The sequence below is a fragment of the Astatotilapia calliptera genome, chromosome 1 (assembly GCF_964374335.1).
Source record: "Astatotilapia calliptera chromosome 1, fAstCal68.1, whole genome shotgun sequence".
Taxonomy (NCBI): domain Eukaryota; kingdom Metazoa; phylum Chordata; class Actinopteri; order Cichliformes; family Cichlidae; genus Astatotilapia; species Astatotilapia calliptera.
Genome location: NC_137422.1, coordinates 17821915 through 17842268, shown reverse-complemented (window position 1 = coordinate 17842268; position 20354 = coordinate 17821915). Strand labels below are relative to the sequence as shown.

The 20354-nt window shown below is 39.4% G+C and overlaps 1 protein-coding gene across 3 annotated transcripts in view; it reads left to right on the top strand.

Annotated features, from left to right (window-relative positions):
- Positions 1-20354, top strand: part of gpc6a (glypican 6a) — a 158139-nt gene that overhangs the window by 123488 nt on the left and 14297 nt on the right. For all 3 annotated transcript variants that reach the window (XM_080292633.1, XM_026165760.2, XM_026165750.2), the window contains 2 exons: positions 16226-16356; positions 18746-18921. In XM_080292633.1, coding sequence (XP_080148759.1) covers positions 16226-16356; positions 18746-18921 — 307 coding nt within the window. The remainder of the gene's footprint in view (positions 1-16225; positions 16357-18745; positions 18922-20354) is intronic.

Below are 20354 nucleotides of genomic sequence, written 5' to 3'. Positions count from 1 at the left end.
TGAAGGCTGCTTACAGAAATTAAAAGAAAGTTTGTTTGAGTGAGTTCAGGGTGTATTGAAGAATAAATGCGGTCTTGCCAAATAATGACTTTCAGTCTTGTTAGAACAGTTTGAAATGCTGCATTTCCATTTATGTTTGCATATGTTTCAGTACCGCTGCACATATTTCTCATTTTTTTATACAAAATATAAACAAATAAGGTGAGACATGATTTTAAGATTCTGGTTCGTGCATGAACCGTTATAAGAATAATTCCAATAGATGATTTAAATGATCAAGGCGCCCTCTCTTGAACCAAGGTGTTTAACAGCTGAGCCGGCTTTCCCCGATGATCAGTCAGCACCAGCATAATCCGCATTATAAATTCATTCCTTTTTATTAATCTTAGTTTCTGCGGGAAGTGCATTGATAAAGGGGCTTTCCCCCCCTACATCAACGTGTTTGCTTTTATTTAACGTTTCCTGCCTCGAGAGTTTAAAATATGCAAGAGATTTGAACTAATTTATTCCATGAAGTTAGTGTAGTAACTTTATGCTACAGAGAAGCATCTGTTTATAAAGCCCCCTCCCCCAAATGGTAGGTTTACCCTTGGGATGGGACACAAAACCAGCTGTGTATGAAACTTCCATCTGTGCTTACATTAGTCAGGTCACGGTTTGTTTAACATGAATGTGCTGTACTAAAGCTGCTCAGTATCTGCGTCATTTGAGGTCTGTTTTTTCTGTTTCACAGTAACATGAATTAAGCTCTTTCCAGTATAAATATCACAAATATACCTAGAAATAGGTTACATTAAAGTTTTATATTAAAGTAGTCAGTATGAGATTTATGGAGTCAGGTAATATTGAGACGTATTTACTTCATTAAAACAAATTAACAAATTATTTATTTTAAAGTATTTATGTAATCTGGGTTGTTTTAGTGTTATATCATACTATACTGGTCTTTTTTTAAGGAAATACATGAACACAAATCAGAAAGCTTCTGGCAGTTCACAGGTGCATTGTAAACACGTATCCGGTATTATTGTGGTGGAACAAGCCCGTTTAGTCTGTAATCTCCTGCTGCTGCATCTGCTATGGCTTTAATTGTTTAGACACACCAGGGTTTTCTCCCTGGACTTTTTCCTGCTATGAAATTTCAATACTTTTATATTTACAGCTGTTAAAGCAGCCACCCACAATGTTTCTTTAAAAAAAAAGAAAAATGTGCATCCATGTGGATTATATAAGTTGTCTTGTGTATTTTCTCCCACTGAAGATAAATGTTTGAGAACATTTACGTCAACAATAAGATCTAACAGATGTTACAGTTAATACAAAGTAAGCTGAGCATTTTTGTGTAAGAGAATTATTGCACATATAATTACAGAAATAACAAGTGTACATAAACACGCGCACAGGGCTGTTGAAAATGACAACAGCTACTGCATAAAGCTGTTGTCATGGGGATAAGTTGCAAACTGCATGCTAACTATCGCTTGCTGCCTGTTGCAGGAATTAACAGATGTGTGGGAGATTTCATTACGCTTACAGAGCCTCTGCTAATTGTGTAATTAGCTGTATACATAATCAGGAAGAGGATCAAAATATTACATTAACAAGTTCACCTGTTGTGAAAGTCACAGCACTGGTAACTGGGATGTTTAGCTTATTTAGAAATGACCTGACTTTAACAGCCACGGGAACATTTTAAACATCTAATGATGAGCTATGTCTGAAATCCATATTTATACTAAATTCATCAAAGTCCTTGGGTTTACAGCCGTAAGGTAATACAGGGTTGTTTCAACTCTGATGGCACAGCACTTCAGGTAGATGCTGCATTAAAAGTTTAGATGACATCTGAAGGAGAATTCTTGTCTTAAATTCCTGAAAACTGCTGCTCTTCTCATCTTGCTAGAATCCTGTTTCCATAAAGAAGCACTACTGATCAGAGGCTTCAGTTCCACACAACCTGACATCTGTTTGTAGTAACTGTTCTTTCTGTTTAAATTAAAAAATGAACAACACAGATGCTTCTAGGCCCTCTTAGTCCTGCAGCAGCAAGGATGGACTCTCCTCTGCTTTCTGTTCCCCTCTCAAGGTCCGACTTCAAAACATGTTTAAAATTCTCCATTATAGGATGTTGAGCTCTTAGATATCTCTATGTGGAATTGTTGAATTCTTGCCATAGCTTGAGCCAGTTGGCCTGTCCATACCTTGGCTAGTATCCAAGCATCTTCACTATTCAAGCCATAGGTTCTGATTGTCAGTGACTCCAAAGATTTTTGTTTTTGCTCTGGCCATTTACTCGGGACCCTAGTGCCAATCAGTTTTTTGACTGGTAATTCAATAAGGAATGACCATTTGAAAGAACAAGATGATTCATCGAAGTACAGTGTTTGAGTCATAAACATTTTAGCGATTAGGCTCAGATGAATTTGACAGGTTCCAACAGTGGTAGGAAGTAGGACAGGACCCCCCAGAATCTAGATGCTGGCGGTGGTGGTTATCAAGCAGATGGGAACTTGGATGAATGACCAGGATGAGGTGGAGATGGGGAGGAGGCAGGCTGAGAGAGTGAGAGGCAGAATGAGAATAGATTTAAAGCATGCAAAACTAAGGCTCAGTTCTCACTGAAGAAAAAATGGTTGGGCCACGGTGATGACGACAGAAGTGAGGCAGAAGTGATTTAAATAATAGACTGGAGGTCCGGGCGGCCAGGAATCCAGGCAGAGGAGCAAACACAGGTCTTACTCATTGAACTTCTGCATAAGCTTCATTATCACTATCAGTAAAAAAAAACAAAAACAATGCAAAGCATTAACTCTGACTGCTACATTCAATTTACCATGCCTAATTCATTCAATTAAATGAATCATTAAATAGCCCTAATAAATATTTGTAGGCGGTGTTTGCATGGAGCCCATAGGCTTGAAACCTGTTGTAAATGATTGTTTTCTAAAGTTAAATATTTATGACAAAATAAGCAATAATGATAATTACATGCAAACCTGTGCGTGTGTTGTGTTGATCAGTTTTGATTAAGGGAAGCCCGGCGACGGAAGCCAGAACACCACAACATTTGCACACATTCATATTGCCTAATTTGGGTTGGTGCATAGAAGTAAATGATATCGTGTTTTTTTTAAATGAGTGAACCCTTGGAAAATTAAGAAAAACTCTCAGGTGAAATAACTAAAACTTTCGCATTTTGGGGTATGATTGTGTGCCCATACAACTCAAACTGTACTAAATTAAGGAACTGGTTGAGAACATGTGCTCTGAAGACGAAGAAGGTATTATATTTAACTTTGAACATCCAGGAAATCATCATGTGTGACTTTGTGTGAGCCGGACTGATTACTGTTTCCTTTTTGATATTTTAAGGTGGTATTTTAAGGATTTCTAGATTGTCTCTATAGTGCAGACGTCTCACTGCATCTACAGTGTGCAAACACATTATCTCAATTTTAGCTTTTGACACAGGCTCGCTCTGAAAATCTGTATTGATTTTAGTTCTATTGAAACTAGTTAAAGCACATTCCGGGCTTATAAATCAACATGAGCCCAAACAGACCATGAGATCATCTTGCAAAGCCCAATATGAATGTGTCGTATTGGGCATCTGATAAAGGGACACTGCTGCTGCAAAGTGAAAGCAGAGGAGTGCCTCAGCATCCTCTTTTATTAAAAGGGATCTTTAACAGTCATGTAGTCAATTTTCTCTGATTTCACTGTTTTACCATGTAGTGTTCATACGGGCTCTTTTTTTAAAAGACATTCGTGTATTACTTTGTTGGTTTTTCTTATTTATTTCTCATAAAATTGCTTGTTGTGTGAGTCATTTGGAATGAGGGACAAACTGGTGCTGTGTGTTTTGATTGCGATTGATGCTTTCTTCTCAAACAGAGTGACTCATGATGAATCACAGTGGGGGTTTTTTGTGAAATCGATTAAGATTGGCTTTGTTAATGGTGCATGTGTGTGCTTGGGAAGGGTATAACACTTGTTAACAGAAAAGGCAGGGAGGAAGCAGGGGCCGGTCCCTTTGTTTAATCTGTGCTTCGGTGAGCTATAAGTCTGCTTCCCGTCTGTATACAGCACTTCATCGTGACAAGCAGGCACATATTAGCAGAAATATTGGCACTTACTTATAGCGCTGATCATATTTCAGGGCTATATGCATGTGATATGCTGAGACAACAAACTCAACACAACAAACAAAAACTGTTTAAGAAGGTTGTACTGCTCATATCTACAGACAGTTCTGTGGCTGAAATTTGGAATTGAAGCTGGTGGATCTGACCTGTGAAAGCCCTAATTAAAATTACTGGACCTGAATTAACATGCATTGCTGGAGTTTGCCCTGCTTGCTGCATGCGCCGAATGCTCATCAGCCACTTGACACCACTTCCAGGATTCAGCAAAACCAGAGGAAGGCAGACTGGAATTAAGCTTTGTTTGTATAAACGATTTAATGGAATAGAGGTCCTGTTTGACATTTGGTGTAACCTTGTGATGTTGATGTGGCATTATTGTTAGTAGTAGTTTTGAAAAAATCACCCTGAGATCTTAATGTTAAAGTATAGTTATATTTAACTCTTTAAGCTCATTTCCAGTTTTTTAAAAATTAAACTGTTTACATTAAAATTAAAGCATTTTATCCATCTTAATGTTGCATCATCACACCTGGTAGTTTGTTGTTGAGGTTATCGGTCCCTCTCTACAAGCTACCAGTTAAGGCAGACGTTTGTGGAGGCACTACAAATTTGACCTATGTGAAGAGGATAATTCATTGATTATTAATGATGACAAACAGTCCTCTCAGCGTAGGATTAGGTCAGACTTTCAAGGTGAATATAGGCACTGGAACCTTTGCTTGGTGGCTAATAATAAATATACAGGGCTTTACCTTGAACTATAAAGAGCCTCGATGGTGCCTTTCCAAATAACAAGTCAGATGGTTCCTCTCCTCTTTGGTCTGCAGGACATTGGCGTCCATGTTTTCCAGAAACAATTTGAAATTTCAGTTCGTCGGACCACAGAACAGTTTTTGCCTCAGTCCAGTTCAGTTTAAATAAGCTTTGAGAAGATGATGGAGTTAATAGTGTTTCCAGATCGCATTCAAGTGTTGTTTCTTCTTTGCATGATAGAGCTTTAACCTGCATTTGTGGATGGCACTATACAGCATTGCAGGCAACAATTTCTGGAAGAGTTTATGAGCCCATGCATGAATTTCCATGCCCAGTTTAAATAAGCTCATTCCTGTTTTTAATGCAGTGTGGCCTGAAGGCTTTAAAATCTCAGGCTTCCAATACTGATTCTGGCCTTGTCTCTTGCGCACAGAGATTTCTCCTGACTCCCATAATCCTCTGAAGCTTTTCTGTGCTGTAGATGGTGAAATATTTTTGACAATTTTAAGTTGGTTTTTTTTTTTATTGTTCTACAATTTCTAGATAAATGCAGGTTAATGAACTCCTGCCCATCTTTACTCCTGAGAAACTCTCTAAGATCCTCTTTTTAAACCCGATCATGTTTCTGACTTCTGCCTATTAACTGTAGTTAGTTGCAAAATGTTTTTGCAGGTGCTTCTTTTTAGTACCACTTTCTTTTCCAGCATTTTGCTTCCCTACGCCCCAATTTTTTAAAGATGTGTTGTTCATAATTAGCTAATATTTTTCATGATGTGTTAAGATGTCTCATCTTAAACATTTATATTTGTTTTCCTTTGATTATTGTCAGTTCACAAGATTTGCAAATCATTGTGTTCTTCTGTAATTTACATCCTTGCAAATGTGGTTATATTTTGCAGATTGAGTTGTGTGTTGAGTTAACTGTGACTAACAACACAACATCACAAATGTGAGTTAGTTTCTCTGATTTTCTTAAAAATTAAGCATGGTCTCATTTAAGTTAAAGGTTGTGACTTTATGAAATAATTACATCCAATTCACATTTCACTTGTTACATGTAATAACTTAAGATGTCAAATATAAGAACCAGTGTTGCACCAGGAAGTGCGGTCTCTGTGCAGCTAAATTAACACCTCTCAAATAGGTGTTAATTTAAAAATAAATAAATAAACCTTAAACACAATAACCCTGATGAATTATTACAGGATTGCTAATTGTGTTAGACTGCAGCTATTATCAGTTTATGCCTAATAACTGCATGTAGAAGCAACCTGCGTCACTCTTGTCAGTGATATAGTTTTGAACCTACCAGTGATATTATCAGTTATTTAAAGGGTTTTTTAAAGCAGCGCAGCAGTAACCTCTGGGCTCCCAGTGAGACGGAGAGAAATGCTGAAGGTTCAGCAGCATCTAATCTTGCAGCTGCAGCATAGATGTGTGGTGAAAGCAGCAGCTATTCTAGCTGGAGTCAAACTCACTGCCCTAGGTACTCATATAAAGACTCATGCTTAGATTTTTGTCTTCACAATTTGCCCTTAGTATGCTGTGTGTTTGTGTGCTTATGTGTGTATGCTTGCAGTTATTTATTCATGAACGAGTGTTTGTTTACTGCTGTATTTGTGCAGTTGAAATGACTGTACTGAACTGAACTGTTACTGAACTTTAGACATTGTTTATGTAGACCGTACATCGAGTTATACAGATGGAAAACTCTGAATTAAACTTCCATAAGCTTTCACTTCACAATGAATCATAAATGGATTTATTTACTTATATGTGTACATTGGAATGATCCTTCCTTCCTTTCTCCAGTTCACCTGAAATGCTCCTGCTTGCAGATGCTTAGCTGTCAGAATGGACCGTATCAATATCACATTACTGTTGTTAAATTTTAAAGTTTGAGCAAAAATAACCAAGCACATTGTGATCTGGTCCATATTGTTTTGTTAGTGCCAGGACGCTATGGGCTATTGTGAATCAGAGCCACACCAGCATGTGTTAAACCTAACCAGCTTTGGTGTCTCCATGACAGGATTACCACATCAAATATGAGGGCAGTCTCCTGCAGTGGCATCCTGTTGGTACAGGCCCTTTCATGTCCTGTTAAGACCCGAGGCTTCACTGTATACACTTCTCTCAAATCCCCAGTGTAACAAGGACATTATGTGTGTGTGTGTGTGTGTGTGTGTGTGTGTGTGTGTGTGTGTCTGTGTGTGTGTGTGTGTGTGTGTGTGTGTGTGTGTGTGTGTGTGTGTGTGTGTGTGTTCACACTTGCACATGAATACACATGTGCCCCCTCACGAGTTTTGAGACAGATACATTTTGGGTTATCCGAATGAAAAGAACTGAACATGCACAAGCACCTAGCACACTGAAAACACACACGTCACCAGACAAATAGATCTGGTGTTTTGGTTACTTACAGTTTACATGTGTTTCAGAGTAGTATTTTTCCTGATTCTCAGAATCCTGATGCCGAGGACGCTGGATGCTTAATACACTTTGGGTGATTATGTGTTATTCCGGAAGAAAAGACATGCAGAAGCTAGCTGAGCAACATAAAAAAAGATGCTACAGTTAAAAGCAGCTCTGGTGTTTTGCTGATTGATGTCAGTTTTCTGGGAAGAAAAAAAATACTCACCAGTGTTCCCTTGAAAGTAGACCTGGGCATTGTTCATCCACGTGCAACATCCAGCCCATTTGCTGTCCCTGACCAGCCATGTTTGGACGATGGGAAGTTAGAAGTCAAACATAAATAAGTACATATCACATTGATGACTCGGCATCAGAAAATGGCTCACTGCATTTTTGTAATTTCGAAATAGTTTTAAAAAAATTCATTTTAACTGAATCTTTATCTTTTATTTTAAATCCACTGTCATGTGGTACAGAGGCAAATTATTAAGAAAAAAGTGGACCTAGCATCCTAACTGAAAATTCTCCGTATTAAGAAGAGATGAGCACACACGTTGCAGCAGGTAGGGTCATGCCCATACTGAAGGTTATCCTTCCACAGAGGCTTTTCTTTATTCCCGTTCCTGCATCCCCTTTAGATAAGGGAACACAGTGATGCTCAGCACTATCTCCTATACTAAACAACAAGCACAGAGGCTGTCCTTGAGACCTCCACAGAGGTAAAATAGAAGATGGTCCAACATTATGTTCTACCCTGACACATTCAGACCTCCCAAAAATAGTGAAACCTCACCAGACAGATGTGTTCAGTCAAACAAAAAATCTAGAACAAGTAAGTGATGGATAAAGTGCTGGGTTCCATACCAAGAAACACTATGCAGTGCTTATATGCATGGAAAAATGTTTTTGAGTGATCCAGAAGAGTAGAAAAGTTATACGTAGTACAGGAAATGAATTGACCATACCTTTATGTTGCATTTCACAGCATGCACACCCTATGAAGCAGTATACATGATTCAAGTTCAAGCAGTCTCAGTGTATTTACTGTCAGATCATATATGTTTATGAAAATAAACATATATCTTATGTTTATTTTCATATATTTTTTTTTCATATATGTTTATGAAAATAAAATATATCAGCACCAGAACACAGCATAAAGTCTTTCTTTGAGAACAGGATGAAAATACAGGACAAAAAAAATCCACTGAGAAATGGAGGGACTGCAGTGTTAACTGTATGTGGGAAACTTGAACTTATAGACAACTGTAGAACTAGTAAAAATGCAAAATACTGATTAGAATTCTGCAGTGTGATTATAGCGGACAATGCTAATGAAAATTCAGTGGGTAGAGCGTATTTGACATCAAGGTATCTGTGTAAAGATCTGTCTCGGTGAAGGTTCGTTTTAAGCAATAGCAGCTGTGAGATGCAGATGTGTTACACTATTAAATATCTGTCATAACAACAACTAGTAAGTTATCATATTTTAGACCTCCCTCAAGAACATCAGAGTTACACTGTATGAGGTATTTAGTCTGTGCAGCTGTGGCTTTGCTGAATGTTACTGTGGCCTGGAGCCAAAGCCAAGATAAAGAAACGTTGCTGCTCACTGGGTTATTACCTCAGGCTCGGTAGATATGACCTGATAGCTGCTCTAGTCTCTCAGCTCTCTCTCTTTCTTATCCAGTCTCACACAAAAAGCCCCATCTTGCAAAAGCAACATTTTCTAGTTCTAACTCACAAAGTGTGTCTGTGATAGACAGCTGAAAGATATAAGGCAGTTCTTTTGTATACATATGAAACAAACAGCTGCTGCACAACCTTAGATTATTGCTATTATTTTTATTATTCACAGAACTTAAACTGTGGATCCCAAAATTCATTTGTCTGCACTGACGTAAGTGCAAATATAAGCACACTATTATGTGAGCCTGGCATAACTAGTGTACTATATACAACAGCTTCCTCGCGTTGCCTAGCCTCAAGAGCGTCAGAGCATTTAATTCCCTAAATACAATATAATTTTTTTATTAAGCCTGCAGGCTACATTGCCTCCTTTTCTTATGAGATTTCAGTCTGGTCAGAGAGAAGCAATGTAACTGACTATAACCAAGCTAAAGTCTGCTAGCAGTATTTTTCATTTAGCTGAAAAATGTAAAAGGTTTCATGTAAGAATTAAATTGGATTCACAAATAAATAGTTTATACATTAAAAAGTGTTTTTGACTGTATCAAAGTTCATCATTTAAACTGGGAAATAGCAGCTCTAACATTGTTTCTAGCTGTTTTTAGACCCTTCAGTCATGTCATGTGATCTCCACTCCAGACTGATTTTGCAAAATTGTCATGAAGATAAAAGTCTTTTAAAGGAAATACTGAGTCACCACTCATTTCTTTATATTGTGCTTGGAAAATGAGAAATAGATGAAGTGGTTTCTTGATGCATGTGTAAACATATATGGGGAAAAAGCAAAATGCAAAGCTACAAGCTACAAGCAGCTACAAAAAGAAAGTTATAGCTTGCCTTCAAGACCTTGAAAAGGACAAAATCATTGACAGCCGTACATATCACCGCCTTTATCCAGGGGATGCCTTACCCTGCATTTACGGACTTCCTAAAATCCACAAGGAAGGGATCCCACTCAGACCCATAGTCAGTAGCATAAACTCAGCCACTTATAACATTGCAAAACACCTTGCTACCATCCTTGCACCTCTCGTGGGGAACACCGCACACCACATCAAGAACTCCACCGACTTCACCGACAAGGTCCAGAAACGTACCCTGGATCCAGATGAAACCATGGTGTTCTTTGATGTAGTCTCTCTCTTCACTTGCATACCCACCACGGAGGCCGTGGAGACTGTCAGAAAACGACTACAAGAAGACAGCTCCTTGGAAGACAGGACCAACTTCACACCCGATCAGATTTGCACACTGTTAGACCTCTGCCTCACCACTACATATTTCAAATACAACGAGGGCTTCTACAGACAAAAACATGTCTGTGCCATGGGCTCCCCCGTGTCGCCTATTGTAGCCAACCTTTACATGGAGGAAGTGGAAAGGAAGGCTCATGGCTCTTTCAAAGGAAGAGTACCCAGCCACTGGTACAGATATGTAGACGACACCTGGGTCAAAATCAAGACACAAGAAGTGGAATCCTTCACTGCGCACATCAACGCCATAGATAAAAACATCAAGTTCACCAGGGAAGACACAAAGGACAACTGTTTGCCTTTCCTGGACTGCACTGTGCACATTGAAAAGAACGGCAACCTCAACATCGAAGTTTACTGGAAGCCCACACACACGGACCAGTACCTCCTCTTTGACTCCCATCACCCTCTGGAACACAAACTTGGAGTAATCAGGACCCTACACCACCGGGCAGAACATGTTCCCTCTAAGCCTGAAGGAAAAAAGAAGGAACACACACATGTAAAGGAAGCACTCAAAACGTGCGGCTATCCTAAATGGGCGTTCTTAAAGTCAGCAAAGAGGCACAGAAAAGAAGATCAGACACCAGCGAGGGAGGACAGACGCAACAACATTGTCATCCCCTATGTAGCCGGCGTATCAGAGAAACTCAGAGTTTTCTCCAAGCATGACATCCGAGTGTATTTCAGACCCAGCAACACACTCAGACAAAAACTGGTTCACCCGAAAGACAAAACTCCAAAACACAAACTTAACAATGTGGTGTATGCTGTACAGTGCAGCGAGGAATGTCCAGACCTCTACATTGGAGAGACCAAACAGCCACTTCACAAACGCATGGCACAACACAGAAGAGCCACCTCCACAGGACAAGACTCAGCAGTCCATCTGCATCTAAAGGACAAAGGTCACTCTTTTGAGGATGCCAATGTTCACATTTTGGACAGAGAAGTCAGATGGTTTGAAAGAGGAGTGAAAGAAGCCAATTACGTCCACTGTGAGCGACCATCTTTGAACAGAGGCGGTGGTTTACGACACCAACTGTCTGCCATCTATAATCCAGTTTTCAGTTCCCTTCCCAGACGTCTTAATGCCCACTCACATCCTGGGCCTCAGGAAATTGCATGCTAGGGTGGGGATATGTTTCACAATGAGCTCACCCGAAACCCTGGCTGATTGTGACCCACACCCGTTTTCACACCTTGGCTCATGTGATTAGGTACAGGATCATCAAGGGGGTCCTTTTGTCCCTCATTGGGGGGAAACTCCCACTGGGTTTAATTCTGGGACTCTCCACCATTTGACCCTAGAACTGAAGAAGCTTCTCGGACGAGAGGTGAAACGTCTTCAAGCAACTTAAAGAAGTCCAGACGCTTTTCTTTCCAAGCTCCTTAGACTAAGATGACCTGGATGACTGAGAACCTTCACAGACAAAATGCAAACAAACAGAGTTTGCACAATTTTACGAGCCTGAAAGTCAATATTTTGTATGACGACTTTATTCTTCAACACAGCCTGAACTCTCAGGCAGTTAATTTAGGCATTGTTTTTTCTTCAAACAGTCCTCAGGAATAGTTCTCCAGGCTTCTTGTAGGACATTCAAAGCTTTTCTTCGGATGTTGGCTGCCTTTTGTCCTGTTTTTTGTCAAGATGACCACACTCATCATTAATCCCATGATTTCAATAATGGAAAGTTCTCTGTGGAGGCCAAACCATTACTGATAGTGTTTCATAGTGAATTTTTATATGTTTATTTTGGCAGTATGCTATGCTAAAAAGTGAAACTGTTGCTAATCAAACGCTTTCCAGTTAATATTGGATGGTAGATCTAAAATCTAATGTTACCTTTCTGCATTCGTGACAAGATCCCCAACACCACTGACAAAAGTTCACCCCCGAACCATGACAGAGCCACCACCGTGTTTAACAGATGACTTTATAAACTTGCTGTTGTGCTTCTCTCCTGACCTCCAGGTGACAATTTGAGCCCAAAAATTCAAATTTGGATCATCACTCCATAAGACCTGCTGCCACTGATACCAAGTTCTTGTATAATTTAGTGTATTTCAACCTTTTCTTCCCATGTACTTCCTCTGAGACCATCTCTGAGGCGTCACTGAACAGTAGACAGATCGGTTGAGAGGCCATTTCTCTAGTCCTGTGTTAGGTTGTTGCAGGATTTTGTTCTCTTTCTTAAGAACATCGGTCTCAGATGCTGTTCATCTGCTGTAGGTTGTTTTTTAGGCCTGCCACTTCTTCTTTTGTCCTCCACTTGTGCAGTTTTCTCAATTTGTTATGGACACACTGCAGACCACGCCAAGATATGCCAAGTTTTCAGCTAAGAACTCTTTGGGCATCAGCTTGTTGGTACAAAAATACTATTTTATGCCTGTCAAACAGTGTTTTGTTTGGATTTTTTTCAACTAAAGAAATAGGAACAAATGATATACTTTGCTGCCTAAAGATACAAAAAAAATTGGTTCTTTGCTAAGTTGTCTGTTATGCGTCAACACATACATTTCATCCCTAGAGTTAGGTACCTTTATACCTGAATGATTCATGGGTCATTGTTAAGTGGCTTAACAAATCAAACCCTGTGAAAATAGCCAGGTATGAAAATGAGTAAAAAGTAAGGCAATGTCCAAGTAAGAAAGCCGAACTACAGCTTACAATCACACCAAGCCTGGCTCAAAACATACAGAAGGAGGACTGTCTAATACAGTACACTGGCAGTGTTTAGGATTTCATCCACCCAGGATTCATTTGCAATTTGTCATCATTTCTATAGTTGGCCTAAAGGTAAAGAAGGCCCACTCACTTGCTTTTTCTGGAGCTTTCACCTTTATCGCATGCTGTATGTTGTGTCATTACTGAGCTCATGTGTTAGTAGATTCACTTGTCACATGACCAGACTCCATCTGTTCATGAAGCTTTACCACCAAGAGAGAGTTGTTAGCATGTGTCAGTCACAGTTCACTAGTTGATTCATGGAGCTGAATTATAGACGAGTACAAAATAAGTAATTCTCCTTATTGGTTTGTTTCTACCATATTACTGTGCCTGGACTGTAATATGTCTATCAACCACTGTTTCAGCTGTCTGATGTAAAGGTTCCAGTGAAGGCAGTCACTCCTCCTGACTGAGCAGTCATTATTAATATCACGGGGTTTACCTCTAAAGTTGAAATATATGCGTTTGTATACTTTGGCAACTCCGTTTGAATATAACTAAGATTAAGAAGAGACGTTTTGGGTATTGCATTCGATAACATGATGGGTTTTTTTTAGAAATATATGGCTGTAAATTGTATGAGACAGATATTTTGCAGTCTATGCTTTGAAGAGCCTCGAGGTATTCAGCAGCTGAAATTGGTTCAAGTCCAAAACAATTTTCAAAAAAATTGCAACACTGTGAAAAGCAATAGAATTTCAAAGTGAAGGTTGTGACCCATCAACAATGTTTTTTTTATATATATATATAAAATATATATTAACACGAACGCACACAGACACACAGACAGACACACAGACAGACACACACACACACGCAGAGAATCAATGAACAAACGTGTCTAATACAGGCCTGTAGTAGATAGACAATGTGTTTAAACTAATTGTGCACAATTGCCCATGTCTTCACTTTAATGTTATACTTTGTTAAAGTTTTCTTTCTCTCGTACATTTGCCATTTTTTAGCCATATTTCCCAGCACTAATGCTCAGGTCGCCTGCTGTGAGCAGCTCTCTGGAGATCGTCACACAGTATCTCCATACTGAGTTGAGGTCTGAGCTCCTAAAAATTATTTTTCTTTGTTTAAAGAGATTCTCTTGAAGCTTTACTTTGATGTTTAGTGTAATTATCTCACTGTTCTGCTGAACGTTATAACCACTCTGATATTCTTCTTTAAATAAGCGATGGTCTTGAGGACAAAGTTTTCTCTCAATATTGGAAAACTGACAACTCTAAGACCACAAAGACGGAATCAGATCAAGATGCTTCATCTCACAGTGTAACGAATAGCAGTAAGAGTGGCGTCAGTGTTTTTATCTAATTCTAAAACAGACAATTAAGCAAATTTTCCGCTGCTCACAAAGGTTTAAATTTCATACTGCAAACTGTGCATCGTCTTGCTTTTTTATTAGAGCTAGTTGTTATGTGCTCAAGGATCTGTGTGCTTCATCAACAAGCTAAACACGAAGACGTTTATGGACTTCTATATGAGTATAAATAATAAAGCAATATGTTACTCCATCTGTTAGGATTTAAAATAACTTGATTCCGTCTTCATGATTGTTACCAATTCTATAAAAATGACAAAAGCAACACAGTAGATTTCTGTCCATGATGAGTCCTTGTGGAGTTTTTTCCCCCGTTTCTCTGATCACGCGCTCAAACTTCTTGCTGAGCCCAGATGGAATCGGTTGGGGGTGAACACTCATGCCAGATATCAAATTTGAAATCTCAAGTCTGCCTTGTATGAATCACAGATGAACACAATATGGATGGAAGTGGATTCAAAACTAAATGGAATGAAAAAGGGGTTGGTTGGAGTACTGGTCTCCTAATGCAGCGGTCCCCAACCCCCGGGCCGTTTGGTACCGGGCCGCGAGACTTGAGGCTTGGGTGTGAAATGCATGGTTTTCAGGGTTTCTATCGGTTTTTAGCGTTATGTTGTTATCATTTTTATCGTTAACTCGGTTCTCCTGGGTCTTTTCACGTGTGTTATGAATAAATCTTCTTTTTTTCGGTACCGGCACTAGTTTTATTTTGTTGTATTTATCCGCGACACCTTAAAGTCCGGTCCGTGAAAATATTGTCGGGCATAAACTGGTCTGTGGCGCAAAAAAGGTCGGGGACCACTGTCCTAATGGAATAAACTAAAAACAGGCTTGTGCAACATGACTGTTTAAAGTCACGACGTGCCTCACTCATGTGCAAAGAAGGAAATATTGAAGTGTTTTCTAAGTGTGTGTGTGTTTTTTCCATTTCTAGAAAAATATCAGTCATATTTTTTATCACAGTTTTATTATGAAAATTTATTTGGATCTTTGTTTTCTTCAAATTACTTTTTTTAATCTGAAAACTCTGTTGAGACCTTTTAAACTTGTGGTTCTGTACAGAAGTGATATTCATTCTAACCTAACTAACCTAACCTAACCTAATTCAAGGTGTCATTCACACTAGTAAGCCTTAACTTGATTCACACTACTGTGCAAAAGTCTTTCCTTTATAGTTTGCTCATTTCTCTCATTTTTGCTTCACAGGAGCCAAACTTTGCTGTAGTTTTTAAGGAGCTCTTGAGCAACAGAGATTTTTCATTTTCTGAATTTACAAAAATGTCAACAATAGTACAGTTTGACAGATATAGGGTAATATTTTGGTGATTCCCAAAGATCAATTTGCTGAAAACTTGGCACATGTCAACGAATGTGCAGTGTGTTTTTTGTTTTTTTTAAATTGGACAAGAAAGAAGGGAGAAGCCTGAAAACTATATACAGCAGATGAACAGTATCTGAAAGTCATGCCCTTAAGAAACAGGGGGAAAAAAATCAACAAAGATACAGGACCCAAGAGATGTATCTGACCCTTCAGCTGATCCATCTACTGTTCTCTGAAGCCTCATCAGAAATGGTCTCAGTGGAAGGCTGGCTGTCAAGAAGCCCTTTATAAGAAGGGGGAAAGGGGAGAAAAGGCTGAGGTGTGCTGAATTGCACAATACTGACTGAAAATCAGTGTCAAAGGGTCTTGTGTAGTGATGAATCTAAATTTGAACATTTTGCTTTAAATCATTGTCAATATGTATGGAGGAGGTCAGGTGAGAGCTCCAACAGCGAGTGTCTACAGCCATCTTTACAACACAGTGTAATGTCTGTCATGGAGTGAGGGAGCAGACCTTAATATTACTGAAGCAGTGTGGAACAAATATTAGAAATGTAATATAATTCTGCTCACTGTTTTGGCCCATGGCAGGTGATTGACATCAAAGAGAAACTCAAGGAGTCCAAAAGGTTCTGGTCCAACTTGCCAGATGACATCTGTGCCAAGGGCAAACTCACAGAGCCCGATGAGGAGCAGTGCTGGAACAGCCACACTAAGGGCAGGTGAGGACTTCTGGTACTCTTTATAAGCACAGCAAAGTCACACGATCTCTCCTGTTATCACATATTGCCTGCCAGGGATTAAAATAACCACACTCTGTTCAGAGATTATCGCTCGCTCTCTCTCTCTCTGTAAGTACAATGGGTTAGTACTCTTATGGAGAACTTGTACAGTATATAATCCCTGAAGGCTGTAACACCCAGAGGAGAGAGGCGCTCCAACACTTCTTGTCACCGGCGTTCAGTTTGCAGTGTGAAGCTAAACCGTACAGTTGATTGGTCACTGTGTCGTGTCTGTAACCGTGAACCAGAGAAAATATATAAGCTCATCACTTTAGCCCTCTCCAAGAAACAAAATCAGCAGATGGTGCAATAAAAGACAATTGTTTGTGCCAGTAACATTTTTAAGCGCCACTCTAAATCTGGTGAGTAAATTGATAATAAAACATCAGTAACAGTCAAACTGCGTTAGAAGTGTGTAAAATCATTGGATTCTCTTCTTATTTGAAAACGGACTATGTCCAGCTCCGTTCACCTTTAAGTTATTAAATAAAATACAAAATGATTGGAGAAGATGATGAAGCACAGATTGCATCGCTGCAAAGCAGTTAAATAATTCTTGATTCACTAAGTTACAACAGACAAAACAGACATTTGTGTGCTTCGGGCATGTTAAGAGCTCTCTGTGTGAAGTGCAACCACTCCCAACATGAAATAGACCGTTAAGCCTGATTGCACTCCTGTGTTTTGTCTGATTTAAGCATCTGCCATTAGAAAGAACAGCTCTTGTAATTCTGTCTAATTTCACTTGGTCTACTTTGGGACTCAGCTTGTCGTCCCAAATCATGAGCGCACATGCTGCATTTAAGAGATATGCTGCATGGAAATTACCCTTATGGAAGAGAAAAAGAAAAATCCTTGGTAAATAGTTATGTTTTCGACACATTATGTGTCTCGTGCTATGATCTACTACAGTGGTCCCCAACCGTTTTTGCGCCACGGACCGGTTTATGCCCGACAATATTTTCACGGACCAGCCTTTAAGGTGTTGCAGATAAATACAACAAAATAAAACTAGTACCGGTACCGTAACACATATCATAACACACGTGAAAAGACCCAGGAAAACCGAGTTAACGCTAAAAACGATAACAAAATAACTAAAAACCGATAAAAACCCTGAAAACAATACATTTCACACCTGAGTCTCAACTCTCGCGGCCCGGTACCAAACGACTCACGGACCGGTCCGAGGCCCGGGCGTTGGGGACCGCTGATCTACTAATTAAAGTGGCCATTTTCACCTTTATGTCATAAAACATGCGTAAAAGAACTGAGTGATTGTTACCTTCACGAATAAATGATTATATGAGACAAGCAGCCGTGTGGAAAAGAAAGTTTTCACAGGACTGTGTGCAGTTCTTTGAAATACTAATACACCAAGATTCAACTACCTGCAGTCGTAGTACTTTAAAGCACTTGTTTTCTGTATGTTCATGGTCGACCCATGACTGAAAGGTGTCCAGGGTCCTGTGGCAAATAAGAGAAGTCATGTTCGGTCTTTTCTAACTGCAGTGTTAATAACTTTAACATTTAACATGCTAATCGAGGCCTGTAGAGTCAAAGAGGTAGCTCTTGGATTTTCTGCTTATTTCTCTGAGAATTGCTCGGTCTGACATTGGGGTGAATTTCCTGGGGGTTTCCACTCCTGGGAATATTGTGGCATTGTTTTAACCTACCATCAAACTGCCAAACTTCTGCTCCTATAGAGGTGCTCACGCTTGCTGTTGATCAGTAAGTAAATTTGGTTTCTGGTTACCCTCTGGAAACAGTAACAGTGTACTTAGTTTTTAACAAGACTTCAGAGAGTTTGGTGAAAACTTTCTTTTTCACAGGACTGTATAAGACTACAAGACTTATGTATATATGAATATCACATTAGGGATATTATTGGAGAGATTTCTTTATTCTTCTGTGTGACAACAAGCAAACTGAGAATCACATTTCACCAGTTACACCGAAAACACGTGATATAAATAGGAATGCTTTATTCTCGGTTTGTCTGTCAGTGTGCATGGTCTGAAGTTACACAGTGTTAAGCTCTGTGAGCCGCCTCACAGTAGATTTAGCGTCAGTGATGATGGCTTTCTGTTGTTGCAGCCAAACTATCAAGCATACATAGAACAACATAATTCATGAATATTTTTCATAAACATAGTGATAATAAATTATTTACTAAAGGATGTGTCAGTACAGATTTTTTACATTAGTTTATTTATTTAATATTATTTATTTTTTTTTTTTTCCATCAGTTCTGACTTGACTGTCATCAACATATGTCCCCAAATACTCGACGATGCTTTCAAGTTTTTTGATGTGTCGCTGTGTCCAGATATTTTCCTGAAGTGGTGAAGGAGGGTCTAACCAACCAGGTGAACAACCCAGAGGTGGAAGTGGATATCACCAGGCCCGACACGCTGATTCGGCAACAGATCATGGCGCTACGTGTCATGACCAACAAGCTGAAGAACGCATACAACGGAAATGACATCTACTTCCAGGACTCCAGTAAGCTTTCTTATTTGCTTATTTTTGCACTCTATCAATTACACACATGCTCACAGCTCAATCTGTGGGTGGAAGCAATCTAACAATAAGTAAAATAGATCAAGAAAAGCTTTCCCTCACTGCATGTTACTTTTGATATGGACTACATTACACCACACGCGGCACTGTGACAAATATATACACTGTTACTACTGAAATAAGATCTCAGTTGTCATTCATGTAGGAACTCGGTATACAACTCTGCAGGATGTTTAGTGTTGCACTGAAGCAAGACTGACATTTATTAGGAGAATAAATAGCTCTAGGTGTGGTGACACAGACAATGACAGACAACCAAGCCTATGTTTAGGAAGATGCACATCTCAAATGCTGCTATGACAGAAACCATTCTTTCTGATTCTGTGGATCCTCTTAAGCTGACAAGATGGGAGAAATTCGGCGAGCTACAAACAAAACATGTGGCTGCATGACTGCTGCCACCATAATTTGTACTTCAGCTCCATCTTTGCTGCTGTCATGTTTGTTTTTCTCTTGGGAGCGGTGTCTACTTCAGCATTGTAGATCCGGCGCTAAAGCGCCCGAAATTATTGCATAGGTTGGCAAGGGAGGCAAGAAAACCGTAAAAAAAAAGGACGTTTACGCGTGATTTGTTGGTGAGACTTTCTCCCGCACTTTGCCGTTCACAATCACATTTCCCACCATTTTAAACTGAGCGAGGAAAGCCTGGCACTGTCAGCTGTAAAGGAAACTTTTACACCAGCACTTGAGATCAGATAATCAAACAGAATTGCCCTGAGAAGCAGATCTTTTCATGGCTGCTAAGTAAATCTTTGTATGTTTTTAAAATTGAGGTCTGTGGTTAACTTTGACATGTAAATTTGCCACACTGAACAATAGGAACTGTCTCGACAGTACCTTTGAAGGAGCCGAGAGTCCCAAACAGAACAAAATGAACCCAACTCATTAGCTTTGTTGTACCGTTCACTTTAATTTTTAACCTCACGCTGTCAAGCTGTTCCAAAAAAAGAAGCCGGCGTGTGTTGTACAAAAAAATTGAACTCAGTGTCTCATTAGGTACACAAGCCGGCAAAGTCTTAGTTCAACAGCTGCTTTAGCCATACAAGTAGTCATTAATAAGGTGTTCAGCTTATGAACCACCAGCACCTCAGATCGAAGAAACCCTCCTGAATTACCACAACGACAAAAATCATGTGCAGACTCCGTGGGTCCCCTTCCCCCGAATCAACAAGTAAATGCATGTGGAGGCAATATTAGGGTAATGAGTAAAGAAGTGCTTGTAGGACATTTGAGAAAGTCTGTGAAATTTTAATCATAACATATTTCAGCCTTCTTTTCCCAACATACTGTAATTAATGTGTGAAGCTGTTGCTTTGAGGTGCTAGAACAATTTACAACCTCATTTCTCCTCCTGG